Source organism: Salmo salar, chromosome ssa07 (genome assembly GCF_905237065.1).
Source record: "Salmo salar chromosome ssa07, Ssal_v3.1, whole genome shotgun sequence".
NCBI lineage: Eukaryota > Metazoa > Chordata > Actinopteri > Salmoniformes > Salmonidae > Salmo > Salmo salar.
Genome location: NC_059448.1, coordinates 43,473,712 through 43,496,038, shown reverse-complemented (window position 1 = coordinate 43,496,038; position 22,327 = coordinate 43,473,712). Strand labels below are relative to the sequence as shown.

The 22,327-nt window shown below is 42.8% G+C and overlaps 1 protein-coding gene across 1 annotated transcript; it reads right to left on the bottom strand.

Annotated features, from left to right (window-relative positions):
- Nucleotides 1–500: 500 nt before the first annotated feature.
- tmem110l (transmembrane protein 110, like) lies at nt 501–19,132 on the bottom strand. Its single transcript, XM_014207876.2, has 8 exons — nt 18,614–19,132; nt 16,365–16,413; nt 16,062–16,157; nt 15,605–15,726; nt 14,503–14,615; nt 13,638–13,721; nt 13,091–13,222; nt 501–2,371 (listed from the first exon to the last, which is right to left on the bottom strand). Exons 1-8 carry the CDS (start codon nt 18,801–18,803, stop codon nt 2,255–2,257), a joined length of 903 nt encoding a protein of 300 aa, XP_014063351.1. The 5' UTR covers nt 18,804–19,132; the 3' UTR covers nt 501–2,254.
- Nucleotides 19,133–22,327: the final 3,195 nt, after the last annotated feature.

Sequence of the window (22,327 nt, the reverse complement as noted above, 5' to 3'; positions counted from 1 at the left end):
TAGTACTGTGCTCCATCCTACTGAGTTAATCCCATCAGGGCTTTAAAGGCAATGTCCTCATGTTCTTAGAGCTCTTATTCACGGTAAACGCTGCTCAATCGGGAATTGCGTTTAACAGCCGCATTGTCTACAACTCGTATTGGGACTGAACCCAGGCCTTAGTCATTGCAGGAAGGCAGACTCTTTGCATGCTAGGTTTAGGTGCTAACTGGGAGAGCAAACAACTAACCTGGTCAAGCTCAAGTGGCGACACTCTGCTTAGGATCACACCTGGTCACACCAGACACCCCCTAACTAACTCTCTCCTCTACCGGTCCCTGTGTCAATGACTAGCTCCCCCTCTAACCGCCCCCCTCACCCCTCCTGTCATCAGTTTGGGGTCAAAGGCCTGCTGGCCCCACCCACACAGGTGTACTACTCTGCGTCCCGCTCAGGTGTCTGTCATCGAGCTCAGGGGCCACCGGGCTGACCCGAGCCACCAAAGGTATTCAACACTCGTGTTTTTTTTATTATACAATTTTACTTGAATTTAAATTATAATACAAACAATAGTGACAACGGTTAAGACAAAAGACAAAGACATTTTTCTTGTATCATCAATGAATCATGAATATATTATAGCAACATGGCACTTTCAAGTGGATATCCATTAAACATTCAGTCACAATTCAAAATTCTGTTTCCACAAAACACATACATGATGGATTGGAGTAACGCTAAATAAAATATATATTATAGACAGAGCATGTGAGTAATTTTTTTTACAGTGAATAATTAACATAAATGTAGTGGTGCAGGTCCTCACAGTAACTGTTCTACACATTTGAGGTCACATGAAATGGCAGTCTCACAATCAGAATCTTTCACATCACTAAGACATTAAATGGTTCCAGGAACATAATTAAATGAATACAAAAATGGCAGTATTGTATTTTCATGTTAGAGTTAACAGCTCAATGATTGAGAAATGTGATCTATAAGAATGAACATAAAATGGTAAACTGAACACTATTTTGATATCTCAGGTAATCTCTGAATTGACTGTGATCATTCCTGTGATACCACTTTAAAATCTCCCATTACATGTCATTACCACAGGTTTAACCCCAAGTAATATGAATACAATAAAATATGTAAAATAGACAAAAGAAATAAGAAAATACATTACAAAGTTCAAAATCACTCCATATCACTAAGCTCTTTAATTCATAGTAGAAACATTGCAAATATTTGTATAAATCCCAAATGGACATCCATGAGGAATATAAAATGATCTGGTCCATTTTCCACATAGAATACCATTTTCCACCTTATTAAACATCTTCTGGAGACAGTGTGAAAAACTGTTCCAGACCAGACTACTACAGTCCAACTCAGAGATAAAACTTTTCCAACATTAAGGTCCAACTCCTCCAGCTGAGTTACAATAGTCTGACAACTGATCTGAGTGGACGTGATAGGTGAAATCAATGATTGAAACTATCCAGCCCTTCCACCTGTTAGTGGCGAAGGAGGAAAGGAGACAAGGACACTAGTAGTGGATTCTACTAAATAGTACAGGTCCAAAACAGACTTTAACGTATTTAATTACAGACCATTAGACGCTGTATGTCAAGGTTTGAACTAAGCAGTAATCTGTATGATGAAGGAAAATAGAGCAGATTGTACTGTCAAAGAGCTCTTTGGAGATCAACAAACACCCTTTTCACAAAATCCCCCGAGAGAGAGGACAGATTTACTCTTTCATCATCACTGTCGTGTTCCCTCAAGCTCACACTGTGCCCTCTAATTATCTCCATTACGAGACACTTTATAGCCCCACCAAGCTTGTTGTTTCGGTAAACAGGGACTGCAAGGGTGAAGGACTTTTTTTCTTCTTACATTTACATTTGACATTTTAGTCATTTAGCAGACGCTCTTATCCAGAGCGACTTACAGTAGTGAATGCATACATTTCATACATTTGTTTTTTGGTCCCCCGTGGGAATCGAACCCACAACCCTGGCGTTGCAAACACCATGCTCTACCAACTGAGCCACACGGGACATAAAGCATGGGACATAAAGCATAGTTCATATAACATTCAACATCCTCATAACAGCCAAGTCATCAAAGACATCATTGGGATGTGTACAATGAAAAAAAGCAAATCTGTGTGATCTGGAAGGAGCGTACATTCACACATCCGTGCTCACGTTTGTGTGTGGCGCGGGTCAGCGTATGTGTCAGGGTCTTGTAGAGAAGGATACCAGAGCTACACCTCCACCCAGCTAGATATTATGCCCACTACTGGAAGGCTAGAGTGGGACCCTCCTTGAACCATTGTTGAACTATCCTCCTCCTCAGTGTCTGTCTCGACTGTCAACAGGACCTGGATGAGGGAGAAACACGTCAGAGAATAGATACAAACATAGAGACACCGTCACACAAACACGTGAGCAGCTGTCTGACAAGATGAGGTGATGTGTCCAGGTCTGGTGTGCTGTTATTCCCACTCCAAGGCTATAAAATCCCACTTTATTCCCATTCTGGAATATTGTCCAGACCACTGCTCCACTACATATAATCCCAACAGAGCGGAATTCCAATTTCATACAGTTTATGGAAAGGCCATTATGGCATAATAAATCCACAAAAAGAAAGTATTCAGACCCCTTGACTTTTTCCACATTTTGTTACATTACAGCCATATTCTAAAATTGATTCAATACTTTTTTTTACAAATCCATCTACACACAACACCCCTTAATGACAAAGCGAAAACAGGTTTAGACATTTTTGCACAGTTATTACAAATAAAAAAACAGAAATATCAAATTTACATACGAATTGCTATGAGACTCGAAATTGATCTCAAGTGCTTCCTGTTTCCATTTATCATCCTTGAGATGTTTCTACAACTTGATTGGAGTCAACTTGTTGTAAATTCAATTGATTGGACGTGATTTGGAAAGGCACACACACACACACCTGTCTATGTAAGGTCCCACAGTTGACAGTGCCTGTCAGAGCAAAAACCAAGCCATGAGGTCAAAGGAATTGTCTGTAGAGCTCCGAGACAGGATTCTGTCGAGGCACAGATCTGGGGAAGGATACCAAAAAATGTCTGCAGCATTGAAGGCCAAACTGAGCAATCAGGGAGAAGGGCCTTGGTCTTGGATGTCACCAAGAACCAGACGGTAACTCTGACAGAGCTCCATAGTTCCTCTGTGGAACATCTCTGCAGCACTCCACCAATCAGGCCTTTATGGTAGTGGCCAGATAGAAACCACTCAATAAAAAGTACAACAGCCCACTTGGAATTTCCAAAAGGCACCTAAAGGACTCTCAGACCATGAGAAACAAGATTCTCTGGTCGGTTGAAACCAAGATTGAACTCCTTGCTTTGAATGCCAAGCGTCACGTCTGGAGGAAACCTGGCACCATCTCTATGGTGAAGCACTGTGGTGGCAGCATCTTGCTGTGGGGATGTTTTTCAGTGGCAGGGACTGGGAGATTAGTCAGGATCGAGGGAAAGATGAACGGAGCAAAGAGAGATCCTTGGTGAAAACCTGCTCCAGAGCACTCAGGACCTCAGGACTGAGGCGAAGGTTCACCTTCTAACAGGACAACGACCCTAAGTACACAGCCAAGACAACACAGGAGTGGCTTCGGGACAAGTCTCTGAATGTCCTCGAGTGGCCCAGGCAGAGACCGGACTTGACCATCTCTGGAGAGACCTGATAATAGCTGTGCAGCGACCCTCCCCATCCAACCTAACATAGTTTGAGAGGGTCTGCAGAGAAAAATGGGAGAAACTCCCAATACAGGTGGGCCAAGCTTGTAGCATCATACCCAAGAAGACTCAAGGCTGTAATCACTGCCAAAAGGTGCTTCAACAAAGTACTGAGTAAAGGTTCTGAATACTTATGTCATTATTGGGTATGGTGTGTAGATCAGGCCTGCACATTTTGGGGAATATTCAGAGGTGGAAACTTTCCATGGGAATTAACGGAAATATGCAAATTAATATTATTACCATTTAAATGTGGATGTTTTTTGCATTGGATATACAGTGGCAAGAAAAAGTATGTGAACCCTTTGGAAATACCTGGATTTCTGCATAAATTGGTATCTGATCTTCATCTAGGTCACAACAATAGACAAAACACAGTCTGCTTAAACTAATAACACACAAACAATTATACGTTTTCATGTCTTTATTGAACACACCGTGTAAACATTCACAGTGTAGGGTGGAAAAAGTATGTGAACCCTTGGATTTAATAATTGGTTGACCATCCTTTGGCAGCAATAACCTCAACCAAACATTTTCTGTAGTTGCAGATCAGACCTGCACAACGGTCAGGAGGAATTTTGGACCATTCCTCTTTACAAAACTGTTTCAGTTCAGCAATATTCTTGGGATGTCTGGTGTGAATTGCTCTCGATGTCATGCCACAGCATCTCAAATCGGGTTCAGGTCAGGACTCTGATTGGGCCACTCCAGAAGGCGTATTTTCTTCTGTTGAAGCCATTCTGTTGTTGATTTACTTCTGTGTTTTGGGTCGTTGTTCTGTTGCATCACCCAACTTCTGTTGAGCTTCAATTGGTGGACAGATAGCCTAACATTCTCCTGCAAAATGTCTAGATGAACTTGGGAATTCATTTTTCTGTTGATGATAGCAAGCAGTCCAGGCCCTGAGGCAGCAAAGCAGCCCCAAACCATGATGCTCCCTCTACCATAGTTTACAGATGGGATGAGGTTTTGATGTTGGTGTTCTGTGCCTTTTTTTCTCCACACATAGTGTTGTGTGTTCCTTCCAAACAACTCAACTGTTGTTTAATCTGTCCACAGAATATTTTGCAAGTAGCGCTATGGAACATCCAGGTGCACCGTAGCAAACTTCAGACGTGCAGCAATGTTATTTTTGGACAGCAGTGGCTTCTTCCGTGGTGTCTTCCCATGAACACCATTCTTGTTTAGTGTTTTACGTATCATAGACTCGTCAACAGAGATGTTAGCATGTTACAGAGATTTCTGTAAGTCTTTAGCTGACACTCTAGGATTCCTCTTAACTTCACTGAGCATTCTGCACTGTGCTTTGCAGTCATCTTTGCAGGACGGCCACTTCTAGGGAGAGTAGCAACAGTGCTGAACTTTCTCCATTTATAGACAATTTGTCTTACCATGGACTGATGAACATAAAGGCTTTTAGAGATACTTTTGCAACCCTTTCCAGCTTTATGCAAGTCAACAATTCTTAATCTTAGGTCTTCTGAGATCTCTTTCGTTTGAGGCAAGGTTCACATCAGGCAATGCTTCTTGTGAATAGCAAACTCAAATTTTGTGAGTGTTTATTACAGGGCAAGGCAGCTCTAACCAACATCTCCAATCTCGTCTCAATGATTGGACTCCAGGTTAGCTAACTCCAATTAGCATTTGGAGAAGTCCTTAGCCTAGGGGTTCACATACTTTTTCCAACCTACACTGTGAATGTTTAAATGATGTATTCAATATAGACAAGAAAAGTACAATGATTTGTGTGTTATTAATTTAAGCACACTATGTTTGTCTATTGTTGCGACTTAAGATGAAGATCAGATCCAATTTGATGACCAATTTATGCAGAAATCCCAAAGGGTTCACATACTTTTTCTTGCCACTGTATTTACCATATAATTTGGAGACAGAAACAAACTGTTTACCTTAACATATGTAGACATAATTGCAAATTATTCAATCCTTCCAATAGAAATAAAAAAACAATTTAGTTACGAATTGAATTTTGATTAAAAGAGTTGACTCTTCACATGGGATGATTTCACTGAACAACAAAAGGGAATTTTGAATGATCCCCAATGATCCATTGCATCTCCCAAAAACGTTTTCAACATACATCTGTAAAATGGTAGTCTAGAAACTAAAGCTTTGGTTGTCTTCCTCTCAGGCTTCCATGTCTTCTCCCTGGACCTCCTCAATGTCCACCTCTTGAACGTCAGACTCTGAGGCCTCATCTTCACTGTCACTTTCCAACCTTGTTGAGGATGGCTCGTTGTCAAGCTCAAAAAGCCTCACATTTTCCCAGATGGCCACCAATTTTCAACCCTTGTATTGGTCAGCCTGTTGGTCAGCTTTGGTGTGTGTGTTCCCAAACAAGGACCAGTTGCGCTCTGAGGCGGCTGATGTTGGTGGGATTCGGAGGATTTTTTATTTATTTATTTCTTATTTAACCTTTATTTAACTAGGAAAGGCAGTTAAGAACATTCTTATTTAGAATGACGGCCTAGGAACAGTGGGTTAACTGCCTTGTTCAGGGGCAGAACGACAGATTTTTACCTTGTCAGCTCGGGGATTCGACCTAGCAACCTTTCGGTTACTGGCCCAACGCTCTAACTACTAGGTTACCTGCCCGCCCGATGATGCGAGGCAACAGGGGAAAGAGCCTCAGATCCACAAAGTTCCTTCCAGCAGGTGGCTGATGAGATATGTTGGCACGACTGCCATATTGCATCTCCATCCCAAAGCCCTTGCTTGGAAGTGTACTTTGCCAGACTGACAAGAACCTTTCCCTCATCCAGGCCAAGGTGGCGAGACACGGTAGTGATGACACCATAGGCCTGGTTGATCTCTGCACCAGACAGGATGATTTTGCCAGCATACTTGGGGGTCCAACATGTACGCTGCGGCATGTATGGGCTTCAGGCAGAAGTCTTCACGCTTTTTGATGCATTTCAGAACTGTAGTTTCCTCTGCTTGGAGCAACTGTGAAGTGGGCAGGGCAGTACAGATTTCTTCTCTTACATCTGCAAGCAGAGTCTGAACATCAGACAGGATGGCATTGTCTCCCTCAATCCGTGCAATGGCTAATGCTATAGGTTTCAGGCTGCTTACCACTCTCTCCCAAAACATATCATCCAGGAGGATCCTCTTGATGGGGCTGTCCATATCAGCAGACTGTGATATGGCCATTTCATGGAGAGACTCCATCCCCTCCAGGAGACTGTCAAACATGATGACAACACCACCCCAACAGGTGTTGCTGGGCAGCTTCAATGTGGTGCTCTTACTCTTCTCACTTTGCTTGGTGAGGTAGATTGCTGCTATAAAACTTGATGACCCTTCACATACCTAACCATTTCCTTGGCTCTCTTGTAGAGTGAATCCATTGTTTTCAGTTACATGATGTGCTTGAGGAGCAGATTCAATGCATGAGCAGTACAGCCAATGGGTGTGATGTGAGGGTAAGACTCCTCCACTTTAGACCAAGCAGCCTTCATGTTCGCAGCATTGTCTGTCACCAGTACAAATACCTTCTGTGGTCCAAGGTCATTGATGACTGCCTTCAGCTCACCTGCAATGTAGAGACCAGTGTGTGTGTTGTCTCTTGTGTCTGTGCTCTTGTAGAATACTGGTTGAGGGGTGGAGATGATGTAGTTAATTATTCCTTGCCCACGAACATTCGACCACCCATCAGAGATGATTGCAATACAGTCTGCTTTCTCTATGATTTGCTTGACCTTCACTTGAACTCTGTTGAACTCTGCATCCAGCAAATGAGTAGATAAAGCATGTCTGGTTGGAGGGGTGTATGCTGGGCGAAGAACAATCAGAAATCTCTTTCAATACACATTGCCTGTGAGCATCAGAGGTGAACCAGTTGCATACACAGCTCAAGCAAGACATTCATCAGCCTTTCTCTGACTATGTTCCTCCATTGAGACAAAAAAAACTTCTGATTCCAGGAGGACCATGAGCTGTTGCTATCGATAAGCTGTCTGATTCATCATTTTCACCTCAAATAGAAGTAGAGGGACTTTTGTCAGAGGTTGCTTGTTGTGAGCGCTGAGGGAACTTTATGCACTTGGCCAGATGATTCTGCATCTTTGTTGCATTCTTCACATATGATTTGGCACAGTATTTGCAAATGTACACAGCTTTTCCTTCTACATTAGCTGCAGTGAAATGTCTCCACACATCAGATAGTGCCCGTGGCATTTTCCTGTAAAAAGATTTTTGTAGAAAATAAATAAAAATACAATTCCATGTACAGATAAATAGTTAAGCAGTTAGATTAAACAACCCCTTTGTAAGAGAAATGTTTTAAAATGAAACATGTATGGAAACAGGTGAATTAACACTCCTCAGTTAGCAGGCTCAAGCAAGCTAAAACCCACATGGTAGCAAAAACTAACTAGCAGAAATTGTTAACAAGTTAGAAATGATTTAAACACACTTTGCTGTAGGCTACTATTTACTAGTTAACAAAAAAGAATGTATGTCATAAAATATATTCACCCCACCCAGTATTGTAATCAAAACTTACCAAAAAGCATGTAGTCCTTGGCTCAGACAGTGTAGTAGTGTGGGCTCAACAGCATCTCATTAGTGTTGCAAGATCTTGAGAATCAGCTGTACATGTGATGGAAGAGTGCACTGCACATGTGATGGAAGAATGCACTGTGCATGCAGAGGGTTGCAATTCCATTGAATTGGGGATAGTTCAACCAAAATATGCCACACGACCTAGAATTGCCTTGTGTATCCCACAAAAAAAGGTTCATAAGCTAACTTTTTTGATGAATTTTACACAAAATTTCCAGGCTTAACTTCCCATGGCAAATTTCTGGAAATTTACCGGAAAGTTTGACCCTTTGCAACCCTAGTGTAGATTGATGAAGGGAAAAACAATTTAATCAATTTTAAAATAAGGCTATAAGGTAACAAAATGTGGAAAAAGTCAAGGGGTCTGATTATTTTCCGAATGCACTGTATGCTGGATACAGAGACATCTTGGATGAGATTATGGTAGTGTGTGCATGCATGTGTGCGCAATGCAGACATCTTGGATGAGATTATAGTAATGGGAGAAGCAGAGGCAGAAAGGGGGCTTGCCCAGCCTTCTTCTCCCCAATATAAAGCCAATCCCAAATAAATCTTCAGATACACTCAAACAAAGAGGCCAGACTTTCGATTCTGTGTTTCTCAAACATTTTGTTATGATAAAAGTAAAACAGTCAACTCTGAACACCATATGCCCACAGCTGACCAAGGATGAAATCATTCCCCAACACTATCCTACAGACCGTGTCAGGAACTGAAATCAAACTGATTGCACACAAGACTATTGCCCAACCAAACTCCAACACTTCTGCCTAATCAATGCCCTCCTCTCTCCCATGGACATAGTTCTCTCCCTCTTTCTTCCCCTCTTTCCATGACATCAATGAATGGAAATTAATTCCAAATGTCACTTTTATTCCCGGGATGAAGGGATGATTTGTTGCTGCTTGGCAGAGTACCAGGGACGAGGAGGGAGAGAGAGTAACACTGCCAGTCTGTCATAATCATTGTGACTCCAGAGAGAGGATGAGAAAGAGAGAGAGGACAGATCGAGAGAGTGTACAGTAACACATTGAATGCTGTGTAGGAGGTCAATTCTGTCTGATTACCCAACACAGAAGGCTTCTGTCGACAGTCTCACTACTCCAATATACAGTACATGATTTCACAGCCACTCAACTAGAACACTATACACCCACTGGAGACAGTTAACTAATATCATAATGTCAACACTATTCACCACATACTAACTGTTCTCCCACCAAATCCAATGAAACAAGATGATCACACACTTATGGTAGACTACATCAACACATTAGGAGCAACTCTAGAACAGAGAAGACCCTTGACTCAACGATGTGACAACTGTCAGGTCGATCTAGCGCCATACATCCATCACTCGTGTCTTACCAAACAAGGAATGTCGATAACATTGCTGTGATAATCAGACTCTTATTTTCCAGAACATCAGGGACAAGTAGGACATTGACTCAATTTCACACGACACAACACGGGTAACGGACCCACAGAGAAACAACACCACAAATTGACGGGAGAAAACGGAGACAAACAAAACTGGAGAGAAAGGGGGAGAGGAGGTCAGGGGGGGGGGGGTGTCCCTGACTCAGTCTTTCCTTGACAGTAACTATGTGGGCCGGTTGCCCTTTAGACCGAGTGTGTGTGTGGGGGGGGGAGCTCCCATAAAACAGGTGCAGACAGGCTAAATCACTGTGACAAACACTCCGTTTCTTTTCTTTCTCAACAAACACAGACATCTTGAGCCAGTGTTCCATGGGGATGTGGAGTGTTATGGTGATGTTTGGTGGGAAAGTCTCTCTTACACCCATGGGCTTTAATGTTTCATCATCAAACGGCGTCCCTTCATGATCCCACAGAGCAGTAGCACTCAGAGATCTGCAGTCCCCTCTTATGGTTAACTGTAGGGCTAGCCCCAATTATTTGACTGGTCGATTGTTTGGGCGATAGGCTGGCAACCGAGATTTTTTAGTCGAGCAGTAGCAAATATACACTACATGACCAAAAGTATATGGACACCTGCTAGTCAAACATCTCATTTCAAAATCATGGGCATTAATATGGAGTTGGTCCCTCCTTTGCTGCTATAACAGCCCCCACTCTTCTGGGAAGGCTTTCCACTAGATGTTGGAACATTGAATGGAAGCAAGTACCCACAGCAGCCTCAAGAGCATTAGTGAGGTCGGGCACTGATGTTGGGCAATTAGGCCTGGCTCGCAGTCAAGCGTTCCAATTCATCCCAAAGGTGTTCGATGTAGTTGAGGCCAGGGCTCTGTGCAGGCCAGTCAAGTTCTTCCACACGAATATCGACAAACCATTTCTGTATGGACCTCGCTTTGTGCACGGGGGCATTGTCATGCTGAAACAGGAAAGGGCCTTCCCCAAACTGTTGCCACAAATTTGGAAGCACAGAATCGTCTAGAATATTATTGTATGTCGTGTTAAGATTTCCCTTCACTGGAACTAAGTAATGGGCCTAGCCCGAACCATGAAAAACAGCCCCTGACCATTATTCCTCCTCCACCAAACTTTACAGTTGGCACTATGCGTTGGGGCAGGTAGCGTTCTCATGGTATCTGCCAAACCCAAATTATTTAGTCGGACTGCAAGATGGAGTCCAACGGCGGCGAGCTTAACACCACTCCAGACGCTTGGGCAATGCGCATGGTGATCTTAGGCTTATGTGTGCCATGTAAACCAATTTCATTAAGCTCCCGACGAACAGTTATGTGCGGACGTTGCTTTCAGAGGCAGTTTGGAACTTGGTAGTGAGTGTTGCAACCCAAGGAATGTCGATTTTTACACACTACAGCACTCGGCGGTCCCATTCTGTGAGTTTTTGTGACCTACCATCTCGCGGCTGAGCTGTTGTTGCTCCTAGCTTCCACTTCACAATAACAGGACTTACAGTTGACCAGGGCAGCTCTAGCAGGGCAGAAATTTTACAAACTGACTAGTTAGAAAGGTGTAATCCGATGACGGCTCCACGTTGAAAGTCACTGAACACTTCACTACGGGGTCTATGGAGAATGCATAACTGTGTGCTCGAACAAGTGTGGCTGACATAGCCGAATCCACTAATAAAAAAAATATATATTTTTTTTTAAATGGCACACGAGATACCGGTCTTATTCGCGCCAATCTCAGCGAACTAATCCATTGCGGAGGCCGCGGGGTGGCACAGTCTAAGAAGAGGAGGAGTGTGGCTGCACAATGCACGTCTTCCTCCAGAATGGGCTCCCTCCCAATTTGTGTACAATCATTGTTTCATAACTTGCATTTGACTGTTAGTTTCAATCAATTCCCCATTACATACGTATATCACCAGTAGTACATTTAATTCCTATAATTTATCATCTACAAAGTTTGTTTGGTTACGGTAATGTCTGTTAATGCATTCAAAATATTATTATTTCAGACTTTTACCGTTCTCATTGTTGGAGTGGACACGTTGTTTGCAGAGCGCACAACCCAGGGTACACTTGAGAGAAACAAATTTGGGTTTACGTCATTACATTTTCATTGTGTTTTGTTTGGAGCGCACCTGTCAATGTTGAGTAAGGACGCGCACCTGATTACGCATAGAAGTAGGTCTACAGGCTACCTGGCCTGCGTGAAAATGTAGGCATATAAATGTGCCCATTTGGGGATCTGATAGTATTTCTGATTGGTTTAATGCATGATCACCAATGAGCTGCAGAGCTTCTCAAAGTAATTTTTTCTTCACTTCAAACAGCAAGAAAACAAATTATGTTTTTACATCCATTGAAAATGACAATTCCTCAATGTATTTAAAAAAAATCTCTCTCCCTTTCAATAACCACTCAGCGTGAAAGGGGAAAATGCCATGCTCTGATCCAGTGGAAACATCATAAAAATAGTCCTACATGATTACTTCTTATCCCTTACGCAAATAGCCTACTGCTGTGTCTGTTCCAAGCTCACTAGCATAGACAACTTTGAGGGCCCAAAATATTTTATACAATGTTGCAAGGAGTTTCAGGCCAGACCCAAGTTAATAGTTTATACAATGTTTCAAGTTCGCTGCAGACAGGTCATGCGTAACCAAATGTGATTTATAGAAAAAAATAATATAAATCGGGACAGTTTCTACCTAAAGGCAGCAATGTTTTTATTTGTTGGCTTTTTAGGCTATTTTTACATAGATGGCAATAGAAGTTACTTTTTAGGTTTGTATCATTTTCATTTAGATTTGGATAGAATTATGATTAAACACATGACAATGATTTTGAGGTACGAAGACGTTTTTTATAACTGAAACTGTTCCACGAAAATGTGCATATGAAAACCATAACTGGCACACAGATCGGTAGAAATGGTAAGATAAATTGGCATTCCACATGAGAAATGTTGCCGACTTCTCATGTAGCCTATTACCGGCAACTTCAGGAGAATAACGGCAGAATCTGCGAAAGCCATGAGGAGGATGGTCGGGACAGGTTAAGGTTTTTTTCTTCTGGTTATCTTGATCTCTGGCTCCCTCTTCAGTCATTTGTGTCTTATTTCATCAAACCGTGAGCTTAAAGCATCAGACAAGCTCAATGCATATATAGCTGATTTTATTAAAAACACATAGGGTGTTTCTATATATATTTTTAACATATATATGGAAAAATACACGTTTTAAAATTGGTGGAAAGAACAGACGGCTGTCGGTCGACCAAGATTAAAAAAAATTGTCGGGGACATCTCTAGTTAACTGACTCTCACCCGTGACTCGTCGCCGGTAACCCACGGCGCCGTGGAGTCGACCTTGGTCGAGGAGTCGCAGGAGTCGACCAGGCTCTTCAGCGTCTTGTACTTCCTCATCATCAGACTGTCCACCACCCAGAACATGATGGACTACAGAGGGTCACACAGAGAACAAACTCAGTCAGAACAACCGGTGCAGTGGACGCAGAATGGTCATGTACTCTACAATCACTGTAGCCTAGTAAGCCTGCATATTGTATTCTGTAAACTTTATGCAGGTTTTCTATCCAAAAATACAAGCTTTGTGCACTGTCTGGGATACTACATATACCACAGGAGGTTTGTGGTAGCTTAATTGGGGAGGACGGCTCATAGTAATGGCTGGAATGGAATGAATAGAACGGTATCAAACTCAAACGCATGGTTTCCATGTGTTTAATACCATTCCATTCACTCCATTCCAGACATTTATGAGCCGTCCTCCCCTCAGCAGCCTCCTGTGACATATACACAACATTATGCAGAGTGTTAGTGCACGCTGGTTGAGACTGAAGGTGAGACTCACATTGACAATGAAGGGCACGATGAGCATGACCAACACAAGCTCCACCTGAGGGTTAGGGATGTAGTCCAGCAACACAGACTGCAGCTGGAACAGCAGCGCGTAGAGAAACACAGCGTCACAACACACACACTTTCAATTTGGGCAGGGCAAAATAACAGGCGCGTTACACAAGCGACTGCCATCCAATGCCATTTAGATCGTCAATGTTTTGCACTATAATAGAAGGAGCATCTCTTTGGCTCTCTACTGTGTAACATGAGTGAGATTGGAGCTAATGTGATGATTACGTGGTATTCACCATGTCAGAGAGAAATAGAGAGCATTTTTCTAAGTATTCGATTTGTCTGGGATGAGCTATGTTAATGACAGTTTGGGCTGCCGCTGCCCCCCCCCCTTTTCCCTGGGAAAAAAAGCCCCCAGTGTCCAAAAGAAATGTGTACTGAAAATAGCTAAACGACTCTTCAAGAGAGGAGCAGTGAACAGAGCAACAATGACCCTAAAACACAAAGGAGGTTTGAGCAGGTGATCCACAGCCTCAAACAAATAAACAATCAAACAAGACTCTAGTCCCCGAGGCCGGATGATATTCATTTGGCTGAAGGTCAATGTTCCCATTCTGTTCAAAGGACAACTCTTTCTCTTTGTTCTCTCCAAAACCTTTCATCCTCCCTTTGTTTTTCAGGCTTGACTTTTTGTTGACTTTAAATTGTCACCAGAGATTTCAAACACAGAACAGAGAAGAAAGAACATGATTGACACTTCTGCTCTCTCTTTCTCGAGTGGGTAGAGTCTCTCAGTTCTCTCAGGATCTGGGTTAGCCCATGTCCCTGGAGCAGGTGATTGTGGGTACTGTGGGCCTACTCACGTTGGTCCACCCAGGAATGAGCAGGACCAAGCTGACAACACTCTTCTCCAGGACCATGATGAGAAGGTAGACACCACACTGCCCGAGCCATGCTGCGGCCTGGGGAGGGTCACCTGGTGAGACAGAACAGACCATTACTTAATGACCACACTGCAACTACATACACTGACCAACGGACTCAGATCGTCACCTAGGGAAGATCAGCCATAGAGAGGACAACACCAGACTGCCACAACCACACATTGACATTCATACACACAGACACACAAAACCCCACAAACTCAGTGTGCTGGTCTAAACACGTCCCACGTGTACAATTTGCGTCTCTCTTTCATCTCAGTGTACACAGACAGGGACATGTCTCTGTCATTAACAAACACTCCATGCCTGGGAACCCAGCAGAGACAGACAAACAAGAGAGAGAGAGAAGTGATACAGCAGAAAGAAGGGTATAAGAGAAACTGCGGAAAAAAAGGCAAAAGACAACGCCTGCCATGATTGCATGATGTTGTTGTTCAGCTCTTTAAGAGGACAGAGTGGGTTTACACAAACAGCTAAATGTCTTACTATTTGTTTAGTTTTCAGGACTAATAGTTATGACAGAGAGACAGTATTTCCAGCAGGCTTTTGGGGAAAAGGTCAGCATAAGGGAGCGTGATACAAACTAAAGCCCACTAAAATATTTGGCCAGTGGTCAAGGCACAGCTGCATTTACAATCCGGTGGATCATAATAGTCAATGGAAAAACCAGCATGAAACAGAACCATGTGCAGATACAGTAGATTAACAGACTAACATTAAAATCTTATTTTGGTTCTGTATTCCGATTAAAACTTATGGACGTAACGAGTGCAGCAATTGGCTAGAACTTCATCCCACACTATTGTCACCGTCGCCCATCGGAGGATGTTTTTCATGCAATATTCTCATGAGCCTACAGGGGCCTCCAGTGGTGAAAGGAAGAAGTGTCAACCTTCATGAAATATTCAGAAAATGAACTGGCACAACCCTCTCCAATGACAGTCACAGAACAGTAGTAGTCTATGCTTTGGCCAACCTCCAAACATTTGACACGACCTAAACAGATGTCTAGGAGACTCACCGTATTCTCCAAAGGTGAGCAGTTTGAACTGCTTGTACTCCACGATCCTGGAGACAACCTTGACCCCCGCCCAGATGACCAGCATGCCTAGCGTGGCATCGAGCAGGAAGTTCATCAGATACCTGTGGAAACCCACCAGCAAGCCAGTCAATTACTTGACATGGGGCAAAAGGTAGCCTAGCGGATAGAGCGTTGGGAAAGTAACCGAAGGTTCAGTGGTTGGAATACCCGACAAGGTGAAAAATCTGTCAATGTGTCCTTGAGCAAGGCACTTAACACCCAATTTGCTCTAGGAGCACCATACTACTATGGTTGACCGTGTAAAACAACACATTTCACTGCACCCATCTGCTGTATGTGACAACAGAACATCTTATTTATTATCAGAATGATTGGTTGAGGCTTTAGATTGGCAAGTGGTCTCTGCCAACCTGTCCAATCACAGCTATGGACTCACAGGGAACAAGGGTCCATTTCTGTGAGGTTGGAGAGGAACACATTGGCGAAGTGGATGAAGAGAGCGCCAATGGCCTGCTTGGACGTGTCGTAAAACCTGTAGAGATGGGGCGAAATTTCGGATGGTCATCACCATGGTGACTTGTAATAGCCAGATACATAAGAGTCAAGCAACAAACATTGACCTCTCTAAATCTAATAGAATCTATGATCCTCAGCCATGTGATCAACCGACAGTCTCCTGTTCTTCCCTGGGGTTTTGATAGACTCTGATAAGAAATAGAAATAAAAACACCACTCTTACCAGATCCTCCATGGTCTTCTGATCCCTACGGGCTCACGGATCCTCTTCACTGTAGAGAGAGATGGAGAGACGCAGTGAGAGAGAGACAGAGACAGCCATAGAAGAGTGAAAAATGATATATTTGTGTGTGCGCACATGTGCTCTGTGGATCCAGGAGAGATGGATAAAGAATGGCACAGTCAGAACCACATGCTCCCTCGGTCCACCCATCCCCATCAGGACACTGGTAGCTCAGGGCTACGTGTCTAACAGGGACCCACTGTTCCTCTCTCCCCATCTAACACAAGGTCTGAGTGTGTGACTGTTCACATACCAACATCATGTTGTGGCTGCAGCTTGACTCATTATCAACCAAAAACTATCTGAAGGTTAGAATGCAAAGCCAGAATTGGTGCCTGGCATAAAATGATAGCAACTGTATCCAAGAACTTTGGCACGCAAAAGGTGGGGCCAGTGGTCTGTCAATGGGAGGAAGTCACCAAAATAGCCAAGAGGAAGAGGACTCTAAACAAAGATGAACACATCTTGGCAAGTGGAGGAGAAGCATTGAGATGGACAGTGGAGCTCTGCAGTGCATACATTTACATTTACGTCATTTAGCAGACGCTCTTATCCAGAGCGACTTACAAATTGGTGCATTCACCTTATGATATCCAGTGGAACAACCACTTTACAATAGTACATCTATATCTTTTTTTTTGGGGGGGGGGGGGGGGTTAGAAGGATTACTTAATCCTATCCCAGGTATTGCTTAAAAAGGTGGGGTTTCAGGTGTCTCCGGAAGGTTGTGATTGACTCCACTGTCCTGGCGTCGTGAGGGAGCTTGTTCCACCATTGGGGTGCCAGAGTAGCGAACAGTTTTGACTGGGCTGAGCGGGAACTGTGCTTCCGCAGAGGTAGGCCAGAGGTGGATGAACGCAGTGCCCTTCTTTGGGTGTAGGGCCTGATCAGAGCCTGAAGGTACGGAGGTGCCGTTCCCCTCACAGCTCCGTAGGCAAGCACCATGGTCTTGTAGCAGATGTGAGCTTCAACTGGAAGCCAGTGGAGTGTGCGGAGGAGCGGGGTGACGTGAGAGAACTTGGGAAGGTTGAACACCAGACGGGCTGCGGCGTTCTGGATGAGTTGTAGGGGTTTAATGGCACAGGCAGGGAGCCCCGCCAACAGCGAGTTGCAGTAATCCAGACGGGAGATGACAAGTGCCTGGATTAGGACCTGCGCCGCTTCCTGTGTAAGGCAGGGTCGTACTCTGCAAATGTTGTAGAGCATGAACCTACAGGATCGGGTCACCGCCTTGATGTTAGTGGAGAACGACAGGGTGTTGTCCAGGGTCACGCCAAGGCATCCCAGTGCAGCGCTTGGCTGAGTAGACCCTTGATTTTCAGACTTGGGTACTCTGGCTGATAAAGTACTTACATGCATGCATACACACACACTGCTGGCTAAATATTGATATTCTTACTAATAAGTAACTGTGAGGAGGTCAAAGCTAATTGATCCTCCACTCACCTTTAGAGTCTGACCCCTTTCTGTCATAAATCACTCTGTTGTAATGTACATGACTACATAATGTCATCTCACTGTAGATAGAGATAAAGACTGAGAGCCCATTCTCCTTATATTCAAAAAGGCATAGATGTATTCTGTAGGATTTTATGACCACCCTCTCAAAACGGTTTTTTCCATCATACAGCATAAACGTTCACCCCTGTCTTGAAGAGGCATTTCAATAATAAGAATAATACAAATGAAACGGGCTTATAGATTGTTAACAAGTAGTTCATAGTTTAAGGATAGTTTATATGTCTACAATAGTCTAATAGTTATAGGATACATTCGAGATCGTTTACATTTGTGTTGATGTGCCACTGATGATGGCTACCAGTGGCGTTGAATATTTGAAACCTGGCACATAAAAGGATATGGGAAACATTCTTATAATATACTAATTAAATGGAATTACAAAGTAATTATATATGTATTATCAGCCTTATAAGGTGCAACAGCAGCCTATCGGATAGTAACGTCAAATAGCATAAACAAACAAACTGCCACGTGCTCACAGATGGAGAGTGTAGCTCTGCAGTAGATAACAGTGCGGTGCTTGGCTGAGTAGACCCTTGATTTTCCCTTTAGAAGTGATTTTTAAGTATTTTATTTGAAACATGATCCGCTATTTCGAAACAATACGTTAGCCTATACAATTATAAACAATTGAAACATTGTTACGTTCTCTTCTGAAATATACTCACCCATCAATGTGCTGAAGGCAACTATGGCCAGCAACCCTTGAATCAAGACTCCGAATCTGTTTGTCAAAGCCCCGTTATCGCATCCCTGAGGGTTCGCCTTCGTAATGTCTGACATGTTCGAAATCTCAAAAGCTGCATTATTAAATAGTCTTTTGACCAGAAAAACACCATTGTATCCGTAAATGTCCATGTCGAATACTTTAAAAACACCCGTGGCAGACAAAGGACAGGGGGCACTTCCCCTGTTGTTTGCGAGGAGAAATTCCGTATATCCTCAAGAAAAACAAAACAACGAATTTGCCATGCTATCACTGCTCAATGTCTCTCTCGCGAAGTTAATACAAAAGTATTTTGCGAAATAAAAAGTCCCCGAAAATGCGAAACACTAAAGTTCGGAACAGGGGTAATTGTTCTACACCATATCAAATGTTTTGAAAGCGACAACACCGCAAAATGCGGGATTCTGACGTCACCTCCTGCTGTTGAATTCCTTGGATCTCTCTGCGAGCGCAGGCGGTCTTTGTTCCTTTTGTTAATGCAGTCACGCGCCCCTGTCTCCGCAGTGGGGGGCCATCCAATGTCCCAAGCGCCATTTGAAATGCTCTTTATCAGTTACCACGTTCTAATCACATGTAGGCTATAGAGTTTAGGCTATCATTTTATCTAAATGGACAACCTTTGTAATATGAATTATCTATAATACAGCAGTCAGATGATGTGCCCTACACATGATGAGACCAGGGGCGAAAATCTGATATCCACTTTGGAGGGGACAATTACATGACATTTTCTCAAGAGCAATTCCTGAGGGGGACACCAAAAGTAGTGCTGTAACACATAGCCTACATTGTAATATGGTAAATGTATATTGAGGAACCAAAGAAATAGGGTGTTTGTTGTACTCCTAACTACCGGTACCCAAAACTACACAACTAATCACAACAGCAATACCATTGCCTTTAACAAATCTTAGTTCAGTCACCAGTTTAAGTTGAGAGTGGGGGTATCCATGGCATTTTCCAATTATGTTCCGATTTTACAAGTCAAAAAAATTGAGAACCTTTCATAATGTTGCCAAACAAAGACTCAACAAACTTACCTGAGACTCCCTGTCTCTGCCAGTCTGTCCCTGCATATCTGTCCCCAACTCTGCTGTCTGTGTGCCATCTGTTGCCTGCTCTGCCAAATGACATCATTGTGAAACATTTCCATTAGAATTTCATTTCTTTCTTATGAACATTTTATCAACTAGTCTTTGAGATATTAGGCTACTAGGGTTCTTATTATGCGTTTTGGTGTATTGAAAAATACTCTGATGTCCGTCTTTTATTTTTCTGCCATTTTCTACCTGGCTGGCTGGCTGGCTACACACACAGTGTGTAGGTTATTTACAGTAGGAGATGGGCTTCTATCATCTTCAATCATTCTATATGGGCTTCGATCTAAAAGGTAGCTAGCAAATGTGAAACGGATTAAAATGACAAGAGTTGACAGCTGTATGAGTTCACCATTTACACAACATATGCTGCAACCTTTTGTAATTTTAATAGTTTGTTTCATATTGGCTGGCTTCCAACAATAGCTGAATTTGCAAAGCTAGCGAGCACCAATTCAGTTTCAGTGGTGTTTGCTATAATCTTTGCTACCCGGGTTAAATAAAGGTGAAATTAAATAAATAAATAAAAGTTCCCTTGCGACAATTTAGCTTTTGCAACGAGACCATTAAATATATTTAAGACAATGGTAGAAGAGAGTGTAGTTCTGTTCAGTTTGGACTTCAGTTTATCGCTAACCTTATCACAGGGACTTTGAAGCACTAACTTACATCATCTGCATGCTGATTCCATTTTTGACGATGCCACATAAATGGAATAGGTACTAGCTAGCTTAATAGTTAATATTTGCGCGCTAGCTCTGCATATTCAGCTAGTGTGTGTGCGCGCAATTGACTGGATGAACCTCACGGCAGTTACGTAGCAAGCTAAGGAACTGGCAGTGGATCAAACCATTGTGAGGCAAAGGGTGGGGGGGTTGCAATCTTTTGAAACTTAAAAACGCACTATTAAGTGTCTATAATCAGCACAATTGCTTTCATTGCGTATTATTAATATTATTTAAATTACATAGTTATGTTTCAGTGATATATTGGGGGGGACAAATCATATTTTTCCCAGGATGGGGGGGTTGTGTGCCCCCCGTCCCCCCCGGGATTTCCGCCCCTGATGCCACCCTCAGTCATTTACTTTTCCTAAGTAAGTATATTTATCACATGCATTTGTTATTAGAATTTCGAGATCAGAAACAGAAGTTCTGTCATATCCAGTTTTAAAAGGACATGTATTTCTTTCTTCTTCTTTATTCACCAGCAGTCAGCCTGCTCAGCTGATGATGGCCCATCTAAACTACACCTAAACTATGTCGAAAATTATTTCACAAATATATTAATAGAGTTAGCCTAAATACAATATTAAATTGGCAATAATATGATGGGTGACAATATTGTCAATTGTCAAATTGAATATGAAGAGACATTGCAGTTTAGTTGGAATTGACACAGAGGCAGGGAAACGGCGCACCAAAAAGTGACTTTTTCAAATCCTCTGAGGCTCCTACAGAGTTACATGCAGGTAAGATCCTTTGACTTCTATATAGTATCAGAAAGAGCAGATTCTGAGGTTTCCAAAACATTTACCTTTGCCAAATAACTCAAAAAATGTAAGAGATTATCTCTATTTCAAAATATCACCTTTTCCAAGAATAACTGGTCCATGTGCACCACAGATATCCTACACTAACATAAACCAAAGAAAATGCTCTTTGATTTGTTTTATTGGGTAACATATTCTAATGTTACCCAAGCCTTCATAACACACAACCAAATGATTATTTGTGCAATTGTATATGAAATGTGTTTATATGACTGTTATTTTGCAGTCAGAATAACTGCTCATTGACTCAAAGTGGGATCCCTCAAAGCCTTTCAAGTGTTAATAAGCAAAACGGACTTTGAATGGCCTTTAGTTTGCGATTAAGGGCTGTGTGCATTAGTGCCTAGTCATGAAGCCACTTTTGTCCAGTTATGGAATGAGGAGGAAGTTGGCATCTAATTAATTACTGATTAATTACTTATTCAATCAATAGCCATAGCCTATGGGTTTGCAATAGGCCTATGGCATTTCATTCAATCCAATGGTTTATGATAGGCCTACTCCATGGTCATTGTCAAGGCAAGCTAGATGAATTTGGGAGTTATTGAGTTATAGAGACAAACCATCACTTTTCTTCTGACTGGCACACAGACAAAGGGCAGTGGCCCGTGCAATGCATGCGTCGCACGTGGGGGATAATCCGTTCCCCCGCGCACTTGTTAAAGCCTCTTCTCTGGCAGATTAAACCGCGCGCTTCTAACCAACCATCTGTTACCAGCACCTCACCACCACGTGCACACGCACACTTCCCTCCACCGGGATGGACCCGGAGGCGCGAAGCCGCGGAGAGGCATTCGCTTCACCAGAGGGGTGCGGATGAGGCCGGTGGTGGCTAGGCAACTCAGACCAGTCGGTAGGCCTATCTGAGGGACTGCCTGCTTTTTTGTTTGAGTTGCAAGTGGAAGATGATGCTCATTCATTCTAGAACTGTTATGGGATGATGACAGCAGGAGGTTGCAGGGTTTCCCAAAATCATTATCCAACAAGTAGGTCTATATTGCGCAAT